The following is a 23736-nucleotide window of genomic DNA, read 5'->3' on the forward strand; positions in this document are numbered from 1 at the left end:
TACTTTATCTATATCGTATATTGCTTATTATATACTCTATATTATATGTTCATCACGTTACACACGCATGTATGTATGTATGTATATATACACATATAGTTGTAATTTTTCATCACCCTTCTGGGAGAAATAACATTTTTCTAACTTTTTTGTACAGCCAAAAGCCCTGAAACTGTTGGGAATGGAGGTAGGCGACCTGTGATAAATCTTAAATGTCTTTTCCTTCTTTGACAAATATACGCTATATCAAGATAATGTTTGAATTCACTGTAATGAAGGCACCAATAGTTATTTTCAAGTTTTGTTTGAGAAATGTGCCACACAAATTGTATTTTTATCCAGATAACTTGTTTACTTCTTAGATTAAGAAACATTTCTTAATAAAACCCCAGCTACAGACAACAGAAAAGGCTCTGCCCCCTCTATGCATCACTTTTCTTTTCATGAAGATTAAACAAAATAAGGCCTTGTCAGGCCAAGCAGAATTTCAGTCAGATAACTATATAACTTTAAAATGTGTTCAGAGAAATGAAGCAGTTGCAGAGAATGATGCAGAAATCTTTACATGGGCCAAATTTCTATCAGTTTTGTTGACACTTTTGGCTACCCTGGTGCTTCAAGGAGATAGTAATGTTTTCTTGTTTGTTTATTTTATACAACAACGTTAATTTTGCTGTCCACAGACACAGCACAGAATGAGTCAGCTCATCTGATAAAAGCAATAGGCTAAAATGGGAAAGAAGCTAAGGACAATAGAAATAACAAAGACCTGGAGAAAAAAAGGGATAAACATGGGATACAAAGTTAGAATGGGAATGAAGAAAGGAGATTCCTACTCTGCTGAGAAGATAAAGGCAGAAAACACAAGAATAAGCAGGGAAGGAGTCCAGCAGACCAGAATATGCGCTGGTGACACGGACAGTGGGATTGAGTGCACCCACAGCAAGTTTGCTGATGACACCAAGCTGTGTGGTGCAGTCAACACGCTGGAGGGAAGGGTTGCCATCCAGAGGGATCTGACAGGCTTGAGAAGTGGGCCCGTGCAAACCTCATGATGTTCAACAAGGCCAAGTGTAAGGTCCTCCACATGGGTTGGGGCAATCTCAAGCACAAATACAGGCTGGACGGAGAATGTATTGAGAGCAGCCCTGAGAAGGACTTGAGAGTGGTGGTTGACAAGAAGCTCAGCATGACTCAGCAATGTGCACGTGCAGCCCAGAAAGCCAACCATATCCTGGGCTGCATCAAGAAGAGTGTGGACAGCAGGTCAAGGGAGGTGATTCTGTCCCTCTGCTCCACTCTTGTGAGACCCAAGCTGGAATGCTACATCCAGCTTTGGGGCCCCCAACATAAGAAGGACATGGACATGTTGGAGCGAAACCAGAAGAGGGCCATGAAGATTATCAGAGAGCTGGAGCACCTTCTATGAAGACAGTCTGAGAGAGTTGGGATTGTCCAGCCAGGAGAAGAGAAGGCTCCAGGGAGACCTTATAGTGGCCTTCCAGTACTGAAAGGGGCCTACAGGAAAGATGGGGAGGGACTTCTTACAAGGGTAGGTAGTGATATGACAAGGGGTAATGGCTTTAAACTGAAAGAGAGTAGATTTAGATTAGATATAAGGAAGAAGTTCTTCACTGTGAGGGTGGTGAAGCACTGGCACAGGGTGCCCAGAGAAGCTGTGGCTGCCCCCTCCCTGGAAGTGTTCAAGGCCAGGTTGGACGGGGCTGGGAGCAGCCTGGTCTAGTGGAAGGTGTCCCTGCCCATGGCACGGGGGTTAGAACTAGATGATCTTTAACGTCCCTTCCAACCCAAACCATTCTGCGATTCTGTGATTCTATGATTCTGTGATTCTGGATGCGGAACAAGGCAGATGCATTACAACAGATGTTATATTTGGAGTGAACTCTTAGTTTTAATTTAATGGTGGCTTTTCCAAAGTGATTCTGGATATTGTGTGATTGTGCTCTGTGTTCATAGGGAGAAAGAACAGTTCAAAGTGATAGTCCAAAGCTCTTTTTCCTTGTGTCTAGGTATGGGGTTACTGACTTCTTAATTACAGTGCATGGACCAATAATTTTTTCATCATTTTCCTGTGTTAAATATTTTGTCCAGAAAAGCTGAAGGGACTGCCCTGCAGGGAATGTGTTTAACATCTCCAGTGCATTGCATGAATTGCTTCAGTTCCTTCACTGGTGAAAAAAATTTCTCTACAATTCTCACAGGATGATGTCCCTTTGCGCCGGGGGAGGAAAACAACAAAAAAAAGAGAAGAAGAAGTTGATATTGATTTGGATGACCCTGAGATCAATCATTTCCCTTTCCCATTCCATGAGCTGATGGTGTGGGCTGTGCTGATGAAGCGTCAAAAGATGGCCCTCTTCTTTTGGCAGCATGGGGAGGAGGCTATGGCTAAAGCACTTGTGGCCTGTAAACTCTGCAAAGCCATGGCCCATGAAGCATCGGAAAATGACATGGTGGATGACATATCCCAAGAGCTGAACCATAATTCCAGGTGAATTTTCTTTTATGTGTACTTTCCTGGGTAAAAAAAAAAAAAAAAAAAAAAAAAAAAAAATAATGAGAGGGGCTGCTGAACCTGCCTGAAATTTGTTTATCTGTACCTTGCTTTCATTTCTAACTTGTAAGGAAAATGCAGTCCCTTTAGAGAGAGTCTAAATGGCTTTTAAATAATCTGTCTGGCAGAGAAGCAGCATTGCTAGCAGTATAACTTCTGAAATAAGGAGGTGTCAAGAAGGCAATGAAATATCTATATTGTCTACATGTTCTCCCTGAGGCCTCAGGAGTCAGGCTGCAACCTTTCTCAGTGCTTTTTCAAGACACTCTGTTCATCCCAAGCAGAACAATTGTTGAAATCTTTATGAACATAATAGTCAGGCAGAAGTGTTAATTAACCAACAGTTCATGCTTAGGTTAGCAAACCAAGACACTAGATTCCATAATGATCTTTCCTGATGTTAAAAGTCTGAGACACAGAATTTAAAAAAGGATATTGGACACTCCTTTTTCCAGGAGACTTGGCCACAACGTCATGGGCAAACAGCACAGAAGCAATCCTCAAAGCTGCAGATAACCAGAGGATTTCAGTTAGAAAATGTCAGGGAGGTGGGCAGGCAGGTGGGAGCAGACAGCTGGTAGGTGTGGGTGCTCATCACTGCTAAGTTGGGGCACTTATTTATGTGCATACCATTAGCCACTCGTGTTCGAAAATGTGGGTTTCCATGTGTACAGTCAACATCACGATTTGCATGATGGAAGGTGATGGCCCCCCTTGCAGAGGCTGGCAGAGGGATATTTTCTGCAGCAGGCTGCTTGGGCTAATGCGAATGAACAAATGTCCCTCTGTTGCAGGGACTTCGGCCAGTTGGCAGTGGAGCTGTTGGACCAGTCGTACAAGCAGGACGAGCAACTGGCAATGAAACTGCTGACCTACGAACTGAAGAATTGGAGCAATGCCACATGCCTGCAGCTCGCAGTGGCAGCCAAGCACAGGGACTTCATTGCTCACACTTGCAGCCAAATGCTGCTCACAGACATGTGGATGGGTCGTCTCCGGATGCGCAAAAATTCTGGCCTAAAGGTCAGCACTGTTTTAAAATAAAACTAATAGTCAGAGGAGTTCTAATAGATGGTGACAGGGCTCACGACAAATCAGTAATAACTGGCTCAGTTAAGCATATTTCAGGTGCTTATTTGTAGTGACACTAAGCAGGGTATAGTCTTCCTGTGTTCAGTTTTTCAGTAGGGAGCTTATCACAAACCCAAGTTCAAAGCATGTTACTTAGGTTTTCATCATCTTTCTCAAAGCCCCTTCCAGCATCAGTGAGAGTTACCAGAATAAGAATTGATTCAGGAGGATAGTATGTCACCCTGACTGGATGCTTGAGAAGTTATCCAAGGTTTTTAAAGATAAATAAAGAAAAAGAGTGTGTAAGTGAAACCGCTAGTGAAAGATGCTGATCTGATAACCTTCCCCAGAACAGGCCAAAGCAAGCAGTACAAATTTTCTTGCAATCCCTTGCCAATCTTCCTGATGACTGACCTGAAGGGACTTCCTTAGAGGATCTAGAGGATAATTCAATTTTCAGAGCTCTTTAAGCTTTAGTTCCGCAGTTACCATAACTGCTAACAGAGCAAGGTGAGTCCTGGGAGGTGAACTTGTGTCCATTGCCTGTCATCTTTCACCTCTACCAAAGTACTCACCAGTCAGTACATAACCAGGAATTGCCTCTTTCTCCCAGATGACTGAGAAATATTTTCAGTGAAGTTGTTCTCTCTCGTGCATTAATTGTGTGTGTGAAAAGTGGCAATTGCTCAACTGTTTGAGTAGTGGCAAGAATGCTTATGAGTACATGCATTGTTATTGTACTGGGTCTAATCCAGTGACAGTGATGAATGAGAATAAGTGGCTGATAGCGTTCTCATCATCCTCCTGCAGGAACTGTGCATAAATATTGTCCTGCTTACAGATAGAAAGCATTCTCATATTTGGAGACATATTTACTACCTATTTTTCTGACTCAACTCACAGGCCCATTGCCCTTCAGAGGAACTGCTGCCTTGTTCACTGCTTAGCTTTGCAGATATTCAACCTGGGTAGATGGGAATTAGTGCAGCAACTCTTTTCCCACTGCATGCTTTCTTCTTAGCAGCATACATCTCTTAAGCCATAAAGTAGACCTTTCCTTCACAATGAGTAACTGACTGTTTGCTTTCCGCTTCTTGTAGCATCAGGGCTTCAGAAGGATCCTTCACTCTGTTTCTAGTCTATATTATATTTCACTGAAGCTCATTAGTAGGGCCTGTTTAAAGCTAAAGCAGGCTACAAGCTACATGAGCAAGAGCAGCATGGCAAAAAATAAATCTGCAAGCATGAGTCATTGATTGTTTCCCATGAACAATTTTCCCTCATCAAAACTGGCAAATGGCAGGAAGGTTGAATGTAATTCTTTGGAGTCTCACTGGGGATGTGTAGCACCAATGGGAGGTGGAGAGGAAATTGTTAATCCTGTCTGTTCTTAAAAATAGACTCTCTGGGAATGCAAGTCTGCCCATAACCCCCTCTTCCTGGGCACATCCTTTTGTGACAAGCCGAATGTAGGGGCAGTGCAAGTGGCCTGGTGCTCAGCATTTCCAAGGCTGGACACAGCATTCATATACTCTAACTGCACCTAATTGGTGTACTTTGGATGGTTTCAATAACACACATGGTGTCTGTCAATACAATGAGCACAAGCAGTCACCCTCCCTGACCTGCCAACAATCTAACTACCTGGTTTCAGTGTCATTTAGGGCAAGATTTATAACAGAAGCATTTTCCATGAGATTACAACAAAACCAGGAAAATCTATTGTTCTTATGAATACAGACAGGCCACTTCTTTTTCTATTATTATGATATGTCTTCAGTTATACTACTAGTTCAACCCCAAGCATCGTTCATTGCATATACCCATACAAGGAAATTTTAACGGTTTCTACAATCCCACATCATAGACAGGGAAGGCAGAAAAGAAAGATCTGGCATTAATGTGAGCATTACACAGCTGCTAGGTTACAGAAGCCAGATCTAAGGGCACCACATAGTTAAGCACATCAACGTTTGCTATTGCTGGCTTTGCCTTGTCTCCCCAGATCCACACATACTTACACCTTAACTAGTAAGTGCATTAAGTATGGAGAGAGAGCTTGAGACCTGTTAACCCCCTCTGTAGAAATTAATACTGTTTATGTGTCATTTACACTGATATTGTCTATTATGTAAAATGCAGAAATTTACAGGTCCAAAGTCTGAACAACCCTGTGGTGCCACATGCCACTGACCTTGTGTAATATTTTGTAAATATATTCTGGTATGTAACAATATGCATCTGATGATCAAGGGGTTAAAACATTCAAGAGAGGCAGTTAGGTATAGCACTCACAGCAATGCTAATAGAAGTTACTGCTTTGTTTCACTATGGAGCTCTGATGACATTACCCAAGTGACAAATACTCTGTTGTCGTAGAAACTCCCATGTATAACTTTCTTTTCCTAAATGCCCTGAGGGAGTTGTTCCATTTGATACAAAGTAACCATAATGACTGTAATCTGTTTACTGTGATGATTATTGTTATCATTATTATTGCTTTAGGTAATTCTAGGAATTCTACTTCCTCCTTCAATCCTCAGCTTGGAGTTCAAGAACAAAGATGATATGCCTTACATGTCCCAGGCCAATGAGATCCACCTTCAAGAGAAGGAGCCAGAGGAACCAGAGAAGCCAGTGAAAGAAAAAGAGGAGGAGGACATGGAACTCACCGTAAGTGCTGACAATAAATCACCAACCTCAGAGATATCAATTTATTATTCCCACCTCAGTGGGAGTTGCAGGCTGTCTGATTGCTAAATAGGATACCACTCTTAACATTCCCCTCTCTTTGGTGGGACTCAAACCAGACAAGTTGGCATCATTGTGTCTCAATGTTGCAGCAGTGCATGGTGATGCTGAAGCATCATGTTGTGATGTAATATCCTCATGTTTTGATTCAATTTGATGCTGCATCATCTGAAATAAATTTATGAGATTTCAGAATTGAAAGCACTCAGCCATGATAGGTGAGTGAGCCTCTCTGGTAGAAAAGAAGCTCGCTAAACCTTCCTTTGGGTGCCAGTGCTTGAAGATTCATAGAAACTAGAGATTATTTTTTTTCTTTTGGCTAATTTCATTAGAGGGCAAGTAAGTGTGCAAACAGGCAAGAAAAATGACAAAAATGCTTTTCAAAATTCTTTATTAACTTGTGGTCTTTGCCTCTCACACATACACACATGCAGTTTTTAATCCAGTGAAGACATTAGCAAGCAGCTACACAGCTCAGCCCTTACTAAGAACTGCAGGTCAGCAGAATTGTCTAAGGAAGGACTTGTCTGTATTAGTAACACAGCCTTAGAGGAATAGTTTGCACAAAAGAGAATCACATAGCTAAAGCTGTGAAAACTGTACAAGTCACCTACTTCCAGTCCCTTGTTCTCAGACTTTTTTGACACTTGTTAATTTGGTCAATTATCATATGAGCTATCAGACCTGCCTGAGCTTAGTTTAGTTTCCTTTGATTTGTGGTTTGATTGTGGTGTCCTTGAAAGGCTTAAACCTCAACCCCAGTTGGTCAAGGTCAGAATAGAGGCATAGAAGTAAAAGAGATTATCCTGGTGAATTTAAAAAAACAAACAAGAAAAAAAAAAAAAAAAAACAAAAAAAACCAAAAAACAGACTGTTTCCCACAGGCAAACAGCAGGAGCTGCCCACAGGACCCCGTCTGCAGGCAGGCAGAAGGACCTGCCTACAGGACCCAATATGCAGGCAAGCCGAAGGAGCAGCCCACAAGACCCACCTACAGGACCCGTTTGCAGGCAAGAACCTGGCCGTTGGGAAGGACCAGAAGCCAGAATAGCAGCAATGGGCCATTCTCCGCTCGTTAGCTATTAATTGCAACTTACTATCCCTGGCTTCTGATCCACTTATGAAGTGCCTATTCAAATCAAATAAGCACTTTGCAAGCTGCCTTTTTCTTGGCAATGGGGAGAAATTTGGGGAGGAAGTCATTTCCATCTCTCTACAGTTATCCCAGCTCCTGGTTTCTTGTCTACAATACTGTGTTTACTTTTTACCTTCTGACTCCAGCTACAAGGAAGTGATGTGTGAACTGGATCTGTTTTTCCAGATGAGTCTTAGATGTTCCCTCCCTTCTCCCTTCCATGTGCTGACAGTCCTATTGCTCTTTCCTGTCATTGACTCTGCCCTTAATACCTTCAAATTTGATGCATCATTCTAGTGAAGTTTCAGACACTTACAGCCGTTTCTATAAAATAATAACTGTTTCTGTGGAGTCCAGCAAGTTTAGAAATAATATCTTTGGTACACTACTGCTGACTTAATATTTCTGCATATAATCTATACTGTGCGTCAGGACTTCCAACACAGATTCTTCACTCAGGTGCCCTCCAGTTGTGAGGCTAAATCAACTGCTAGCAAAAAGACCTTTGCATACATTTCTGTGGTTAGATACCATAGCCAGTTATATTTAGTCACCTTCAGGCACCGTGTCAGGAAGAGTGTTCCTACCTGACATGTTTTAAATACAAGAAAATATATTTTAGATTAAAGTTTTGCATTGTTCCAGCCTCAGTCAAATGGTCTGGCATAAGTTAGGTCAGGTCTCTTCTCCACTGACAAGAGGATGGCTGCAAGACTGTTTGGGAAGTGTCTTTGTGAAATTTCCCTTTAGCTACAATTATATTAAGGATACCTTATTCATAGTTCATCAAAATTAAGAAATGATTGTGATGTGATATCATAAATGTTTATTCAGTTGCTGAACTCTGGCTCAATAGATCAGTCACTCACCCTAACCATAGCTTGCAACTACTGTATTCAGAATGACCTGCATATTTTTTTCCACATTTTTTTGCTTCAGGACAAACAGATAGCTTTCAATATTTTTTTTTGTGATTACTACAGTTTTCTTTTATTCATATACTCTAATTGGCATGTGATTGTTTAATTTTTTTTGAAAATTTTCCATGATTTGGGTTTCTGATCTTTGTTCAGCTTAAAGATTAAACAAACAGAATTGATGAACTAAAAACCATTTTAGTCACCTCAAAAGTCCATTTCTGGCAAATCGAGTATCATCCAAGCAATCTGTCTAACTATTTCTACTCATTCCCAGTGAATACTTCTCAAGTATTCCTGTACTTGTCTCTGTATTCCTGTAATATTACACCCATATGCACTTTTATAAAAGTACTGCTAAGATAAAGAGACCACACCTAATCAAGGTCTGTTCATAACAAGTCAATGTGTGTCCTGCACTGCTAAGTCCAGGTGACTAATGATAGGCCAAAAGAGTCAGTTTCTTCATCTGGTCTGCACTTTTGCAGAGTGGATGAGGTAAAAGGCCCCAGTGATTTTAGCGCTATTTTACACCTCGTTTGCGCAAAACAATGTGATCACACAGACTACAGCAAAAGTGAAGTAACTCTCCGTAGGGGTACATCTGCATGCAAGTATGCATTTGTTTTATGCTCCTCTCAAAGGATCTGGTGGGTGAACATTTGGATATACTATAGAGATGTAGTGTTTATTCACTGTAAACTCCTTGTTACTCACACCTGCTTTCAACTTTATAACAGATATATGAGAGTGCTGGGCACACATTTCTTTAACACCTAGGTGCTAGGCAACAGACTTTCCTTATAGCAGCTACTCACAGAAACACACTTGAATGCTGCTCTCATCACTGCTCCCTCAGCACCAAGGAATTTACCACAATTTATTCACGGAGCTACCAGTCATTAATTCTGTATATTAGACATAGAGCAGTAGGAGGGCATTAAAATCTAAAGGCCAGGGACATTTTGTATTTGTACAATGTTTTGATCAAGGCCTTAATTAACTGCTGATATTTAGGTCAGTCAGAAAACCGAGAAATCTACCCTCTTCCGAGAATAACACTGATTCAGGAAAACCATAACTAGGAGCATCTTTCTCCCTATTCAGTGCCTTATTGTTTGGGTATTAGAGTTCCCCAGTAAATTGTCTTATTTCAGAATAGAATAACTCACCTAAGCCCTCTTGAAGATACAGTTGTTACCTTTCTCATTTTGTTCTAGTTTTCCACATCAAATAGGAAACTTGGATTTCCACATGCACCACTAAAAATCAGAATTAGGACTTTTCATCAGCATCAAAGCCAGCTGTGTTGGTCTCTGGGCTCACATTATTTCATCTGTAGTATGTATGCTTCTCCTTTCCTCCTAAAATAAGAAAGGCTGAAGACTACTGTCCCTGTGCCCCTGGACCATCTCACCCACCCGGCTGGGAGACGTTGCTCACCATATCTCACATGACAGCAGCAAGGCACCCCTTGAGCTCGTCTGGAAAAGTGCAGTGGGAGACACTGCTGGCAGTCACAAAGCAGAAGCGCTTGCCCTCCCCATGAGGAGGGATTTCCCTCCATTTCTCTGAGGCTTTTGGAAACCCCCCTACTGCCACCACACAACTGCCCTGGCACCCTCTGTGTCCTTCGCTGTGCTCAGCAGCCAGGATGACTGAGCTTGAGCTCCTGGTACTTCAGCCCTGATCCTCTGGATTCACTTTAAAGGACCACTGAGCACACTCAAGATCCAGTTTTACACATCTATAACTCAAAGACATTAAACCTTCTTTGGCATCAGTATTTCAAGGTAGGGAATGGTAACCCTAGAACAACTACCATGGATGCAGCGTTTCCATACATAGTGTAGGATACAATGGGGTGTGCAGAGAGAGGTATAGCATATCCACCCAGCTGCGTACCATTCCATACCAGCTCTGTGTGAATACAGGGTAAGTCTGTATGTAGCATGTAGATTTCACTAGGGGTAAAATTTGAAGAGGCTATTCCTGTTATTTAATTATAAAACAGATAAATGTATTATAGGAACATTGACATATATTAATGCAAAAATTCACAACCGAAAACTGTCATGGTTCCCTATTAGTGAAGAGTCCTCAATTAGATAAAACAAAATCTGGTAAAAAAAAAAAAAAAAAATCTCTATGTAAAAACTATGCCCACACCAATCCCCTCAGGCTAAAATGATGCAGTTGTACTGTACTTCACAATGTAGTTGAGCTGCTTTCGGGCTTACCTTGCATGACTCATGGTGAATCATGGACAAAATTTTGTATTGGAGAAAGAGATGCCGCCCACACAGAGCAGTCTCTTGAGTTATTCCCACTCTATTGCTTCCCCCTCCAAGGAAAAACACATTTGTTCACATTCAGCATTGCAGCTATTCTGTTAACACAGTCACTTAGGTTATTTCTGTATGTTTCTAACAGGAAGGCTTTTCAATTTGTTAATACTGTGATATAATTAACAGTTGGGGACATCAGGTCAAATCTAATCCCCAGCCATCTCTGAGCAATTCCCCATCTGTAGCATGGGGGAGGGGAGCAGTTAGTATTATATGATACAATTAATTAAAAAATAATTATAACAAGATAAAATTACAGCATCTTTATCAGCAAGAAAGCAATAGCAAACAGGAAATCAGCATCCATGAGCTAAAACGTAAATCAAGGTACTGAAAGAACATTATCCTAAAAGCATCCACAATTCACCGATTCCAGTGAGAGCTAAGGGTGCCTTGAATTAATAAATTTATAAAATTGTGAGTGGTTTAAACTCTGTAAAATAATCCCTTTCACTAAAGCACAACACTGCTCATTTGTTAAAGCTGCCAGCATTCATTTTCACTCTGCTGCAAAATTCTTGAGCACCAGAGGACAGCAGAGACAAAGCTTTGGGAAAAGCTGCAGAAAACTGTAGCAGCAGATGGCAGCTTTCCCTAAAACAGCGCCAGGAGGTAGAGAAAAGCAAAGAAATTAGTACCTTCTTGGGCTACAATTTTCCCTAAGCCTTCAGATCATATTCCACCTTTTTTCCCAAATAACAATCCCTGATACAGATCACGGAATCACTTTGGTTTTGTAGACTTCAGGTAACAATACCTGGGGCTCTGTGACGGTTGTGTAATCTTTGCTACTACAGTTATAGTCAGTAAGTCTCATGTTCTTGCAGACTATCTGTTTATCTAATAAGAACACTTCTCCTCTGCTTGACAGCCACTTCATCTTTTTCATTTTCTATGAAACTCTTGATGGACTTCTAAGGAGGTTTATGTGCTCTGTGAGAATGAACAGGAAATATATTTCATTTTTTTCATATACGTTGTTTTATCCACATTTGTGGCAATGAATTTAGAAAATCCACAGGCTTAAAAAGGTAAAGGAAATAGATAATTTCATCAAAGCAAGCTACAGTTTTAAGAGGATCTCAGCAGTTTAGTTTCAGTGCAGTATATTTGTGTCCTGAATCTTTGTTCTATTTTATTAAAAATGTGCAGGGCAACACCTGTGCATAGTCAAATTCAATAATATAAGGAACTATGTGGAAAGTAATAATACCAGAGGAAAAAACTAACTGCGTAAGTGAAAGACAAATGTTAGGCAGGAGCCATCTAAGACCACACATGGTCCTAATAATGGTAGAAAAATCTACACTGACACACTCACACACAAATAGGGGTCATCAGTTTATCATTACAAATTACTGTTTTGCAGGACCAAAAACCTACATGAATAGCTCCATAGGAGGCCTAGAAAAAGAAATAAAAAGAAAGATTGTGATTCTTACTTTCAAATATGTGTGAAGTGCATCTCCTATTCCTGCAGGGCACTAGAACCAGATCCAATACCACACCTGAAGCTTGTTAGTTAACATCCTGAACATCCTATTGAATCAGAGATAGATAAAAGAAGGTTGCCTTTATTGAAATACAGTATGTCTGGCACCTAATTGTTCTCTTTAGAGGCTTAGTTTCCATGTTTTTAAGTTGCAGGTGAAAACAACATTATTTTCAGGGATGGTGAAAGTTTGCTTGAGTTAACATAAAAGTATGAAAGTGCTTTGAGCTACTTACAGAAAAACATTATAGAAGCATTTAAATAAAAGCCTCATCATGCATGCAAACCCTGCATACTTAGATAGGACAGTTGTTTCTCAATTCTTGCAATTGCTTTCATGTGCAGGAGTGCTACATCTACAGATGCTGCCACAAACTAAACAGTAAGAACTTGTTCAGGTCACAGTGACCTAACATTCACTCTTAGTCTATTATTCACAAAATAATTGTTTCAGAATGAACATTTAATAGATGATGCTGTACTATAAATACAAAGGAACACCTTCTTTTAAGCATTAGCTTCAGTGAGTATATAGTTTAATCACTCCTCCCACCTCTCTGCAGCTGACCATGCAGTTAAGAGTAAACAAAATATTACCGTCTTTTGCCTGTTAGGTTTGCACTTATAGCTGAGGACTTCTCAAGTGTGTGTTTCTGGAGCTCAGTATGGCAATTCAGTGAGTCTGAATTGCAATGGTAACTGTGAGATCAAGCCTAACAGAGGCAGTGCATGAGCAGTCTGGAACTTCATTATGGAAGAAGCTAAAATCATGTAGAAGGATCTTTCAATCCAAGGCCTTAATGCTGCAGTGAACTCTACTGGTCAGTCCTCTACATCCATTGGAAGTTCACTGTAGGATGATTGCCTGTGACAGATCCGGTGATCAATGTAAAAAGAGTCACTGGCTTCATTGCTTCCTGTCCAGCAACTGCCAACTCATCTCTCCCCCTGTTGTTCTCTCTCAGTCTCAGCCTTATGAACTTCTTTTTGTTAAAAACCAAAACTTACCTGTTTTCTGTCTGCATCTGTTTATTGTATAGAAGTACACCACAAAAGGCTATTGTCAGGTAAAAATTTTTATGTCCATAAAGCCAAAAGGAGAAATATTCTCCCCATCTCATTTCTTGTTTACCAGTCAAGGATTTCACACTGGTGCTGACAGTTACTGCCAAAACATTGCTTTTTCAGTTTACAAAGTATTAAACAGCAGCTTCCCTGCAAAAAGATAATCTGAGGACAAAGCATTTTATACCTAAGTATGGTCACCTGGTTTTGTCTAAAGATCAAGAAATCAGAGAAGTTTTGAATAGTTTTCTTTTGAAATTTCAAATAAATAGCTTAATTTTTCTTTCACAAAGAAAGAAACACAAAAATGTCCCTTCTTGTAGGCCATGCTGGGACGAGGGAATGGCGAGTCCTCAAGAAAGAAAGAGGAAGAGGAAGTTCAGACCAGGCACAGACTGATCCCTGTTGGAAGAAAGATTTATGAGTTCTACAATGCTCCCATCGTTAAATTTTGGTTTTACACAGTAAGAAATCTTTCCTGTTATATTGCTAGTGTTTGGACAAATGCTGAAATTGGATTAAGGTCATCTTGTGTGTTTTATTGAAAGTCTAAATCTGCATGCATTGGAAGACTTACCCATAGTTTAATAAAATCTTTTGTGGTGGTCAGCTAGCACATGCAAACCTGTCTGAGACTTTTTAAGACTCTCATTTGGGAAGTTAATCGTTAAAATTTGAATGACTGTGTATGGTTTTCTTTGGATACAACAGTAAGTGGCAGATTGCTACAGTCACTGCTCCCAAGGAATTCCTTGTAGGAGAATCCCCGGTAGGACAGCTCCCAGTAGTAAGCCCAATGGAAGGCTGGCCTGAATCGGGATATCAAATTGTATAATAAATGATGAAAAAAATAAGTAGGTAGTGCACATCTTTTCTTGGAACATTTTTTCTTTGTTCCCTTTTGACTAGTCTGCAGACTATCAGAGTAAGTGTAAGTACCCCCAGGATAACAGAGGCATGAGTAGCAGATAATGTACATTTTTCAGGCACAAATTATGTCAAATCAGTATAATGTCCCTGTGTTATAAAGAAACAGACCTCACAGATGGAGCAGATAGAAAAACATGTCATATATTTTGACTAAAGTAAGAAGGTATCAAAAACTTTGCAGGCTATTCTTACAGATAAACTAATAACTGCTATATTAAAGTTACTATGTGGATACAAAGCTTTTTGGCAATTAGTCCTCAAGAGTGGATATTAATTATTCACTATCAAGCTGGAAGCAGGGATTGAAAAGGTTTCCATTAGGGTCTCTTCTACATCAGGTGCTATCTGATATTTTCATTCAAAACTTGGGTGATGGAGTAAAGATTACTTATTAAATTTTCAATTTGCACTAGAATGTAGAAGAATGAGATCAAAAAGAAAAATGAATACAGAAAGTAATCCTTGCAGTCTCCTTGGCTGCAATATTCTATCCCAGTTCAGCTTCTGCTTCATGTGACATATATGGACTGGTTTGAAGGACACAGAAAAGAACAAGAAAAATGTTTTAATAGTCTTCAAATATGTGTAGGTAGCTGCTGAAAGCTAGCAAATAGCTCCGGTTTGGCAACTTGAAGTAACTACTTGTTGAACCGTGTGGCCACTGAACATTAATCAGGCCAATGAGTCTAGAAGCTGCTTATCAGCATCCCAGTTTCATTATCAATTGCAATATGTATTATGCATAATCAGAAAAGTTTTTACACTGTAAACAGAAAGAAGCATCCTGGCTCTCCCTATTAGTTCAATTCTGAAAGGGGAGAAAAAGATCAGTATTGACCTGTTCCTACAGTTTTATGTCCTGAGGCAGGTCTTAATCAAGGTCACGTATTAAAGCTGGATCTTGGCTACAGTGAACTTGAAGAGCAAATTAAGGTGGATTCTGGCTGCAGTGCTTGACCAGATTGGTATATTGAGAAACTCCTGGAGACTAAAAGCAAAATAACTTTCGGATGAGAATTAAAATTGCACAGCCTATCACACTTTTTACAAGCACACAGGCAGAAATACTAATTACAGATTTCAAAATAAATCCTCCAAATTTTACGTTCTACTGTCCAAAATGCAAGAAAAGTGACTATACTTATGGCTATTGTATGCCATAAAAAAATATTTCATTATTCGATATCTACCTACCTGCTGCCACTCTATAGTTATATCCACATTCATTCTTAAAATACACAAGAGTGGGTAAAATGTGGGAATGTTTAAATAACATTTTAGCTGAATAGATAAGCCAAAGTAAACAGCTTTTTCTCAGTCTAAAAAACTTTAGCCTTTCTCTCTGGACATGCAGTAGTTCCCAAGGTCCACTAGTCTGTTCTGTTCTGTGGCTGTTGCATTGAAAACCATGATTCAAAGGTTTCATCTCACAGATTGCTGGAGAAGAGGATGGCTTTCTCCTTTAACTACAAGCTTTAGGCTGAGATGCTAGCAGGATGTAAGAGGCCACATTTCTACTTTTTCTGAGGAGGACTAGCTGCCAAGGGAGTTGAACCCCAAGTAAGAGTCATCTTCTCAACATCAAAACAGCTTTGCCCTAAGTTTTGCATTTTGGGACCAGTTCACTTTATGATGATTTAATTATTTCAGTCAGTGAGAAAAGGGATCCTGGAGCACCCTACTGCTGATACAATTTCCATGTTTGTCCCTTACCATAATGATTATACAAGTATTTTCTGTAGAATGGAACAGCATCCATAGGAGGGCAGGGAGCACCCTTGAAACTTCTTAGCAGGCATTCATCTCCTTAATTTCTTCAGGTACTGTCCTCAAGGGTGAAAATGGCAGTACCTAAGTCCCTAGATCTTTGTCAAGACATGTAAAAGCAATGAAAAGGGGGTTCAGTTACTTCTGTAGTAGCACTTTCAAAGAATCTCGAGTACCAGCATGGGTGGCTGCACTGAGGTTTGACCACAGTCTGAGATCAGGACATCCTCCTGGAAGGCACCTCAAATTCCTTCCCTTCCCTTCCCTTCCCTTCCCTTCCCTTCCCTTCCCTTCCCTTCCCTTCCCTTCCCTTCCCTTCCCTTCCCTTCCCTTCCCTTCCCTTCCCTTCCCTTCCCTTCCCTTCCCTTCCCTTCCCTTCCCTTCCCTTCCCTTCCCTTCCCTTCCCTTCCCTTCCCTTCCCTTCCCTTCCCTTCCCTTCCCTTCCCTTCCCTTCCCTTCCTTCCCTTCCCTTCCCTTCCCTTCCCTTCCCTTCCCTTCCCTTCCCTTCCCTTCCCTTCCCTTCCCTTCCCTTCCCTTCCCTTCCCTTCCCTTCCCTTCCCTTCCCTTCCCTTCCCTTCCCTTCCCTTCCCTTCCCTTCCCTTCCCTTCCCTTCCCTTCCCTTCCCTTCCCTTCCCTTCCCTTCCCTTCCCTTCCCTTCCCTTCCCTTCCCTTCCCTTCCCTTCCCTTCCCTTCCCTTCCCTTCCCTTCCCTTCCTCAAAGAAACCCAAGAATAAACACAAGCCCCTAGTTGCACTGAGGGTCTCTCACCTTTGTAACCTGTATTCTTTTGCCATACTAGCTGCAAATGTTCACCAAAGGCTGCTGAGTCAGACCAAATTATAAGATTTACTGATAATTAATAATCAGTGAGATACAAGAGGAGGGGTGCTAGGTGACAATATCACCTGTCTAGGGAGGTGTGCATCCAGTTCTGCCTTCCCAGAGTTTCTGCTGACTCAACTGACACCCTAGATGCTGACCTAAGTCATTATTGCTCTCTTGTTTCCTCTAGGAATGTTAAGGGAAGACCAGTCTCTAGACCCGAGCGTTGCAATCCATCATCACACACAAACTGAAAGACAGATGGACCAATTCCTCCTCTCTTTTATGTAGACAAGAAGCTGTGGTTCAACTGGCTGTCTTCTCTGTACTGATAGTTATGGCCAATGTAAAGAATTCTCTGATGTCCTTCAAACCAGCAAGTAGCAGAAAAGCCAGAACTCATTGGCTTTTACACAGAGCAGATGTTCTCTAACAAATACAACAGGACTATAAATCCTGTTCTGTGAGGTACTGAACACTGAAATAATCCTACCCAAATGTCTCAAGACCCTCTGTGGTTGTTTCATCTTAAGTCTGACACAAAGTACACAATAGTTGTGAGTAACATGCAGTTGAAAGAGAAAAAATGTATTGAAATATAGATGTGTGGAATAAGCTTTCTGCCACAATGACTAAAGTGTTCATGCAAAGAACTGAATCCTCTTTTCTCTGATTTAAATTTGGCTTAAGATGCATTTTCTTGTAGGGCTGCTGTTTAAAAAGCAAAGTAGACAGGCAGTTGGATTCTGGCCATCACAAACCCCAGCCGTAGCCATTCCCAGTTGCTACAGCTCATGCTCCAGTGTGACACTTGGGTTTCTCTGAGTTTTACGACCTTGATGAAGAAATTTGTCTGTCTTGTCTTTTTTTGACTGACCATTTCATTACGTTCAGCATGTAAAAGGAAAGGAAAAAGAAACTAAAAACATAATCCACACTTTCCACTGCATCAAAAATTAGACCAGAAGGTAGATATATTCAAGAAGGAAAAACAAAATAGTTTTATGTAAAAACTTGCAAAAAATATAAAGCAAATGAATGCATGGCTATGCCTGGCTACTTGGTGCAGCAGCGTGAGTAGAAGTAGCAGTGTTTTGGGGAGGAATCATGGTATAGGTCAGGTCAATACTACACTGGGTAGAAAGACCACTACCAACATCTAGGACCTTCTAGGCTCCAGGCAAGTACTGTGCAAAAAGGATTTGGAATGCCAGAGTCAGCCTGGGATAGGTGAACAGGGAGAAAAAGCACAGAGTAGGATTGTTAGAGGCATAAAGGGTGTTAGAAGCAGGTGAAGGAGGACTCTTCACATAGGTAGGTTGGTAGTTGACATAGTGATATCAGAGTTTCCATCACTGTGGGATGATCCAGGGAAACCACATTAATACAATTTTATTGGGGACGCAGATGTAACTGGAGGAGAGGACACCTGTGCGTGTATTTTGCAGATTCCACACTTTCTGTGGTTTAAAGTGAGCTTTTTCAGACAGCCAGAACACTGACTGATCTTTTGTTTGTTTAACTCTGGTTACAGTGGAATTAGGAATATCAAGTCATACCCAAGAAACTGACTCAGTCAGATAAATATAGTGACTAATCTTACTCATTTTGTTTCTTTACAGCTGGCATATATAGGCTACTTGATGTTGTTCAATTATATAGTGTTAGTGAAGATGGATCGCTGGCCATCTACACAGGAATGGATTGTCATCTCGTACATTTTCACTTTGGGAATAGAGAAGATGAGAGAGGTAAAATCACCCAAGCCAAGAAAGAAAGAGTAAAAAAAGAAATAAGCATGTTTTTGTTTTTGTTTTTTTTTTTTTTTCATTTTAGTATCTGTTTTTATTATTTTTCTCAGGGTAATTTTTGATGAATAGGCTTATCATAAAATTGCCTTCTTTTTTTTTTTTTTTTTTTTTTTTCAGAAAAGCAGATACATTGTTAAAAACACAGCACTAAAACATCTGTCTTCTTCTATTTTAAAATCAAGAATATCTCTCTCACATGGAATTTCTCTATTCAGATTTCTGTCATGCACATTTAATAGCATTCACAAGTATTGGGCGGTTTTCTGACATATCTTAAATTTTGGCTATATTCCTTGAAATGTGGCCCAGGAACTGAAGTTTGTTTCAGGGAGAGGAAAAGGAAATATGCTATGACAGGATGGACATGGAGACATGGTGATAGCGTGGCAACCAAAAAGCCCATGTTTAAATACCTGCCCTACCCCAGATAGAGTTCATTTAAAATTTACAGCTGTTCTGTCTATCTAAGTATCTCGTGCAAAGGCTTTAAACAAAACCAGCCATAACTGGGATAAAACTTATATCCACATTGAATATTGAAGCATATTTCTAATAGGATTTCTCCCTTTTAATATTGAAAATTTTTTCTAATTATGTCAAGCAATAGCATGCATCTCCCTAAAGATGTTAAAGCAGACACATAGAACAGAGACAGAACATTTAAGGTAGCTCTCAGTCTATAGGCAGAGTGAAGTTGTTCTTCCATCCCCTACCCTTTATGTTCTCTCCCATTTGCAGCTACTGTTGTGCCCTTGGCCAAATGTGCATTTATTCCACAATGACACCAGAGGCCGAATTCAGCATTGATGTGAATGGGTGCGAGTCCTGTTGACCTCAGCTGTAACAGCACATTTGTACCCCTGGGCTGAATTTGTTACCATCTACATTTGCATTTTCTGCAGTAAATGCTTTTGAGGACTAGACTAAAAATGGTCTTGCAGCAGCTGTTTAGACTTCATAGACAAATTTCAAACATACAGTAAACTCTACTTTATCAATAAAAAGAGCAAAGGAAAAGACACTACTTGCATGGCCTGTAATGAGTGTACTTCAATAACCAAAAGAAAAAGTAAAGCAGTGGCAATAGACACACAAGGACTCTGCAACAATGATGGAGATAAAGCACCGCTGGCTCAGTCAGTGGGAGGCTACTGGCAGGAATTGTGTGTGCCATTTTTGTCTAATCATTCACCACAAATTACCCTTTCCACAAAAGTTTATCAAGAACATTTGTCGTAATGGATTTCTAAGCAGATGCTGGTTCACAGAAGATGAGCCTAAAATTCATTTGGAAAATGAATTATAAGAAAATTATAAGAATGGCATTCATCTTTTTAAAGAACTGTATGAATCTGCTCAAATGTTCTCAGTCTAAATATAGAAAATTAAAACAAACAGCTTGTTAACTCACTAAAAGCTAGGAATTATTCATAGAAATCACTTGAGGAATAGTTTCAACAGTAATTCAGGAAAACAATCAAGTCTCCAAAATGATCTTAGACAGACGTATAGAATGACAATAAATTCATAAGGTAAAATTAATTATTTCTGTGAATTATATTCTCAGCTGTGGAACTTAATTTCCAAAAACAAGTCCAAGTAGTAGCTAGTATCTCTCTGGATTAAATGCCAAATCCAGATCTTTATGGTTATTGCTTATTTCTTGACAGTTTGATAGACATTTTAGAATAATTTTTTTAAAATCTACAGCTTCTTTAAATGTGATTTTTCTGATGAAATATCTTACTATATTTCTCTCTCTATTCCAAGACTCTAAATAGGGTCAATAAATTTGAAAACCAGAAAGATATACATATATTTCTTCTGATTTCATGGGGATTTTAGAGCAAGTAAGATTTTTATCCTTTTTTCTTTTAAGTATCTTGCACATAGATACAGGCTAAGAATGGTTGAAATGGAAGATTTCTCAAAAAAAAAATCAGAGAGTACATGAGATATTTATACAATAAGAGTCAATCAATCAGCTTTGCTTTTGGCCTGTGTGCCGTATATCTGTTTACTATAGATTTCTTCAAGCTTAAATTAAGACAGCTAAGCTCCTTTCCTCTCCATGTCCTCTGTCCTTCAGATATTGATGTCAGAGCCTGGAAAACTGTTACAGAAAGTAAAAGTTTGGCTCCAGGAGTACTGGAATGTTACTGATCTCATAGCTATCCTCCTGTTCTCCGTCGGGATGGTGCTCCGTCTGCAAGATCTGCCACTCCGGAGCGATGGCCGAGTGATATACTGTGTTAACATCATTTACTGGTATATACGGTTATTAGACATCTTTGGAGTAAACAAGTATCTGGGACCATATGTTATGATGATTGGGAAAATGGTAAGAGAATTTGGTGTACTCCTTCTGTGTTTTACCAGCATGTTCTTGACTCAGTGTCTTTGACGAGTGACATCACTGCGGATTTATCTGTATTTTTTTTACACATTAGCATTTTCATGTAAGCTAGAATCAGTGCCTTATGGAGTCAAAACCTCAGCACAGACCCCCAGAATCGAGGATTAGACTTTCCGTGTTCTATTGGATGATGTATTGCTTGTCTTTCTCTGAGATCTCTCTTCAACAGCAAAGTCATCCATCCTACAGCTCTGTGCCTTATTTGCAGAAAATATAAAGGATGCCAATTCTCAACTAGTTGTAACAGAGGGTGGTTCATTAAGGTAAAAAAAAAAAAAAGTGTTTCGTAGCTTGAGATTCTCAAACGAAAGTGTGTTGTCATAGGCATGCTATGTTCAAAGCTATCATGGTTATGATTAAGACTGTGACCTTTCTATAGCTTGCTTTGTATCCCTATGTTCTTCCATCTTTCCTGCTAAAGTGTGTTCTTGTGAAATGAGAAATCCAACTGCAGCTTCTATCCTGTGGCCACATCACATGTATACAACATGGCAGGGGTATGAATAATTTATGTAACAGTAAATACATACAGAAGGAACCAAAATATATTTGCAGCCAAATATATAACCTTTGACTTTTTGGCTTTCTCATTTTACATTTCAGTAGAAGTGTTGCAATAAAGCAGCATTTTGCTTGTATGAATTAAAGAAAATGGCTGAGTTTACAGATGTGCATGTACATTTTCCCTGATATTTGAGTACCTGCACATCTAGCTAATATACATGCTCATATTTTATACACGGTTATCCAGGATTTGTTGTGCAAATCACAGCTGTTTCATGCATTCTGAGGTTTAAGATTTTTTTTTTTTTTTAAATAGAACAGAAAACCCTTGAAGCAGGCATTCAGTAAAAAAAAGTAAACTGAGTTTTAACTTTCCTGAATACAAATATTACTGCTGCCTGGTTGCTATGTGGACGATTAGCAAGTCCCAATAGGCTTTCTGTTGTGTTTGCCTTACCATTGTCCTTAAAGAAAAGACCCAGCCACCCTCCTTCCTCATCGTCATTGGAAAAGGGGACATATAAGAATGCATGGACTACAGTCCCTCCTTGATATTACATTAGTCACATCAAGCTCAGTGATTCTAAGCAGGTATAAAATGGAAATGCCAAATATATGTCCAGTTAGGTTCCTTATCCAACAGGTGACCAGACAACCATTGTCTGATTCCTTCAACTTACCAGCTTTCAACTCTAAGCCAACAGTGGTGGTTTGACAAAGAAAGAACAGCTCAGTGGAAAAAAAAAAATTAAAAAAAAAGAGAAGACACAAAAGAAAGCTGAATTGTTACATCCTGCAAACAGGTTTTTGAAGTGTGCTACTTTCCTTCAAGGAAGCCGATAAGGTGTTGATGGGAGGGATTTTGCATAGCTCCAGAGTACAGAAGTGAAAACACTCAATAGCTCTTGCTGGAGGTTGCTGTAAAAGGACAGCAGGACAAGAGAAACGACCAAAGACCAAAGAGAAAACACTGCTTTATCATCTCTTTCTTTGCTGCCCCACCTGGACTATGTCCTTCCATCAGGGGATCTGGTGGTCACTGGGGCTTACCCAATAGATGGCATATGAAACTCCTAAAAAATTACTACCCTGCTGCTCTTGTGTTTTTCACAGGTGTTATGCAGAAAAGGTTTCAGAGCTCTGGTGCTAGCAAAGGCAATCTGAAAACCAGTTCAATATTAAACAGATTGCCCATGGATAACAAACTTCTAGTAGTCAGTGTTATGGGTGGCTGATAGGAGCCTAGCTTCACCAGTATAAACATTGGTTTCTTTTTCTCCTGAGGTCAACACAGAAGGAAAGTGGCTGAAATCAGCAAAATAATATAGTTTAATTCCTTTGTCATTCTCACATGTATATAACAAATCAAGCCTCACTCCACTTTATGTGGAAAAAAAATGCAGGAAAATCACTAGCCTCTGTAAGCTCCTCACTCACTCAGAGGGTGTTGAATTTAGCCACCAGAGTACACTGAAGGTGTGGGCAACTGTTAAAGGAGGGAGGTGCTTCCTTTTCGTGCCTTCCTGTTACTTGTTTTGCATACCTCATCCAACCTTCCATGTACTCAGCAATTCTGACACACCCACTTTGCCCATATATGCAGATCCCAAGTGGTTTGAGTTACAGAAATTTGCCTCTTGCATCTAGTTGCTGGCCAGCTTACTCCCCTCTGTAATGGCCATCCTGTTTATATCATACACAGACTTCCCTGGGAGTTGCACCTGCTTGCTCCAGGCTGCAATGGGCTCCTTTGTGTATTTTTGTTTAAATCTCATGTCCATTCATCTCCTTGGGTTGTGTCTTTTTCATTACATGGTCTTGCAAGTACCCTTCAGTACTGTGGAGAACACCAAGTTGGTTATATATATTTCTACAGAGTAAGCCCATCACAGCTACCAAGTTCCTCAACAGACCATATTTATCACCTGAGCTTTTAGCCTGAACCTCTATTGTGAGTAAGTTTTAGACTCAGGAGGAAAAAGATGATTCTATCTGTCTCTCCAATGTTAAGAAACTTTCTGTTCACCTGCCTCTGCATTGTAACCAACAAAATAGCTGTAATAGGTTTTATCTCTGAACACTGTGAACAAACATGCAAGTGAAATTAAGCAAGGGGCGGGAATGGGCTTAAG

General features: G+C 40.0%; 1 protein-coding gene across 6 annotated transcripts in view; it reads left to right on the top strand.

Annotated features, from left to right (window-relative positions):
- Nucleotides 1-23736, top strand: part of TRPM3 (transient receptor potential cation channel subfamily M member 3) — a 288168-nt gene that overhangs the window by 234239 nt on the left and 30193 nt on the right. For 4 of the 6 annotated variants that reach the window (XR_004409582.2, XR_004409581.2, XM_033010188.2 and 1 more), the window contains 8 exons: nt 158-187; nt 2223-2512; nt 3370-3598; nt 6152-6319; nt 7282-7407; nt 13678-13818; nt 18496-18624; nt 20774-21025. Coding sequence is in view for 4 of the 6 variants with exons in the window: in XM_033010188.2 (XP_032866079.1) it covers nt 158-187; nt 2223-2512; nt 3370-3598; nt 6152-6319; nt 7282-7407; nt 13678-13818; nt 18496-18624; nt 20774-21025 (1365 nt within the window). In the remaining 2 variants the exon portion in view is untranslated. The remainder of the gene's footprint in view (nt 1-157; nt 188-2222; nt 2513-3369; nt 3599-6151; nt 6320-7281; nt 7408-13677; nt 13819-18495; nt 18625-20773; nt 21026-23736) is intronic. The other 2 variants (XM_033010207.2, XM_033010216.2) reach the window with 1 other exon arrangement.

The sequence above is a fragment of the Tyto alba genome, unplaced genomic scaffold (genome assembly GCF_018691265.1).
Source record: "Tyto alba isolate M040663 unplaced genomic scaffold, T.alba_DEE_v4.0 Super-Scaffold_13, whole genome shotgun sequence".
Lineage (NCBI taxonomy): Eukaryota > Metazoa > Chordata > Aves > Strigiformes > Tytonidae > Tyto > Tyto alba.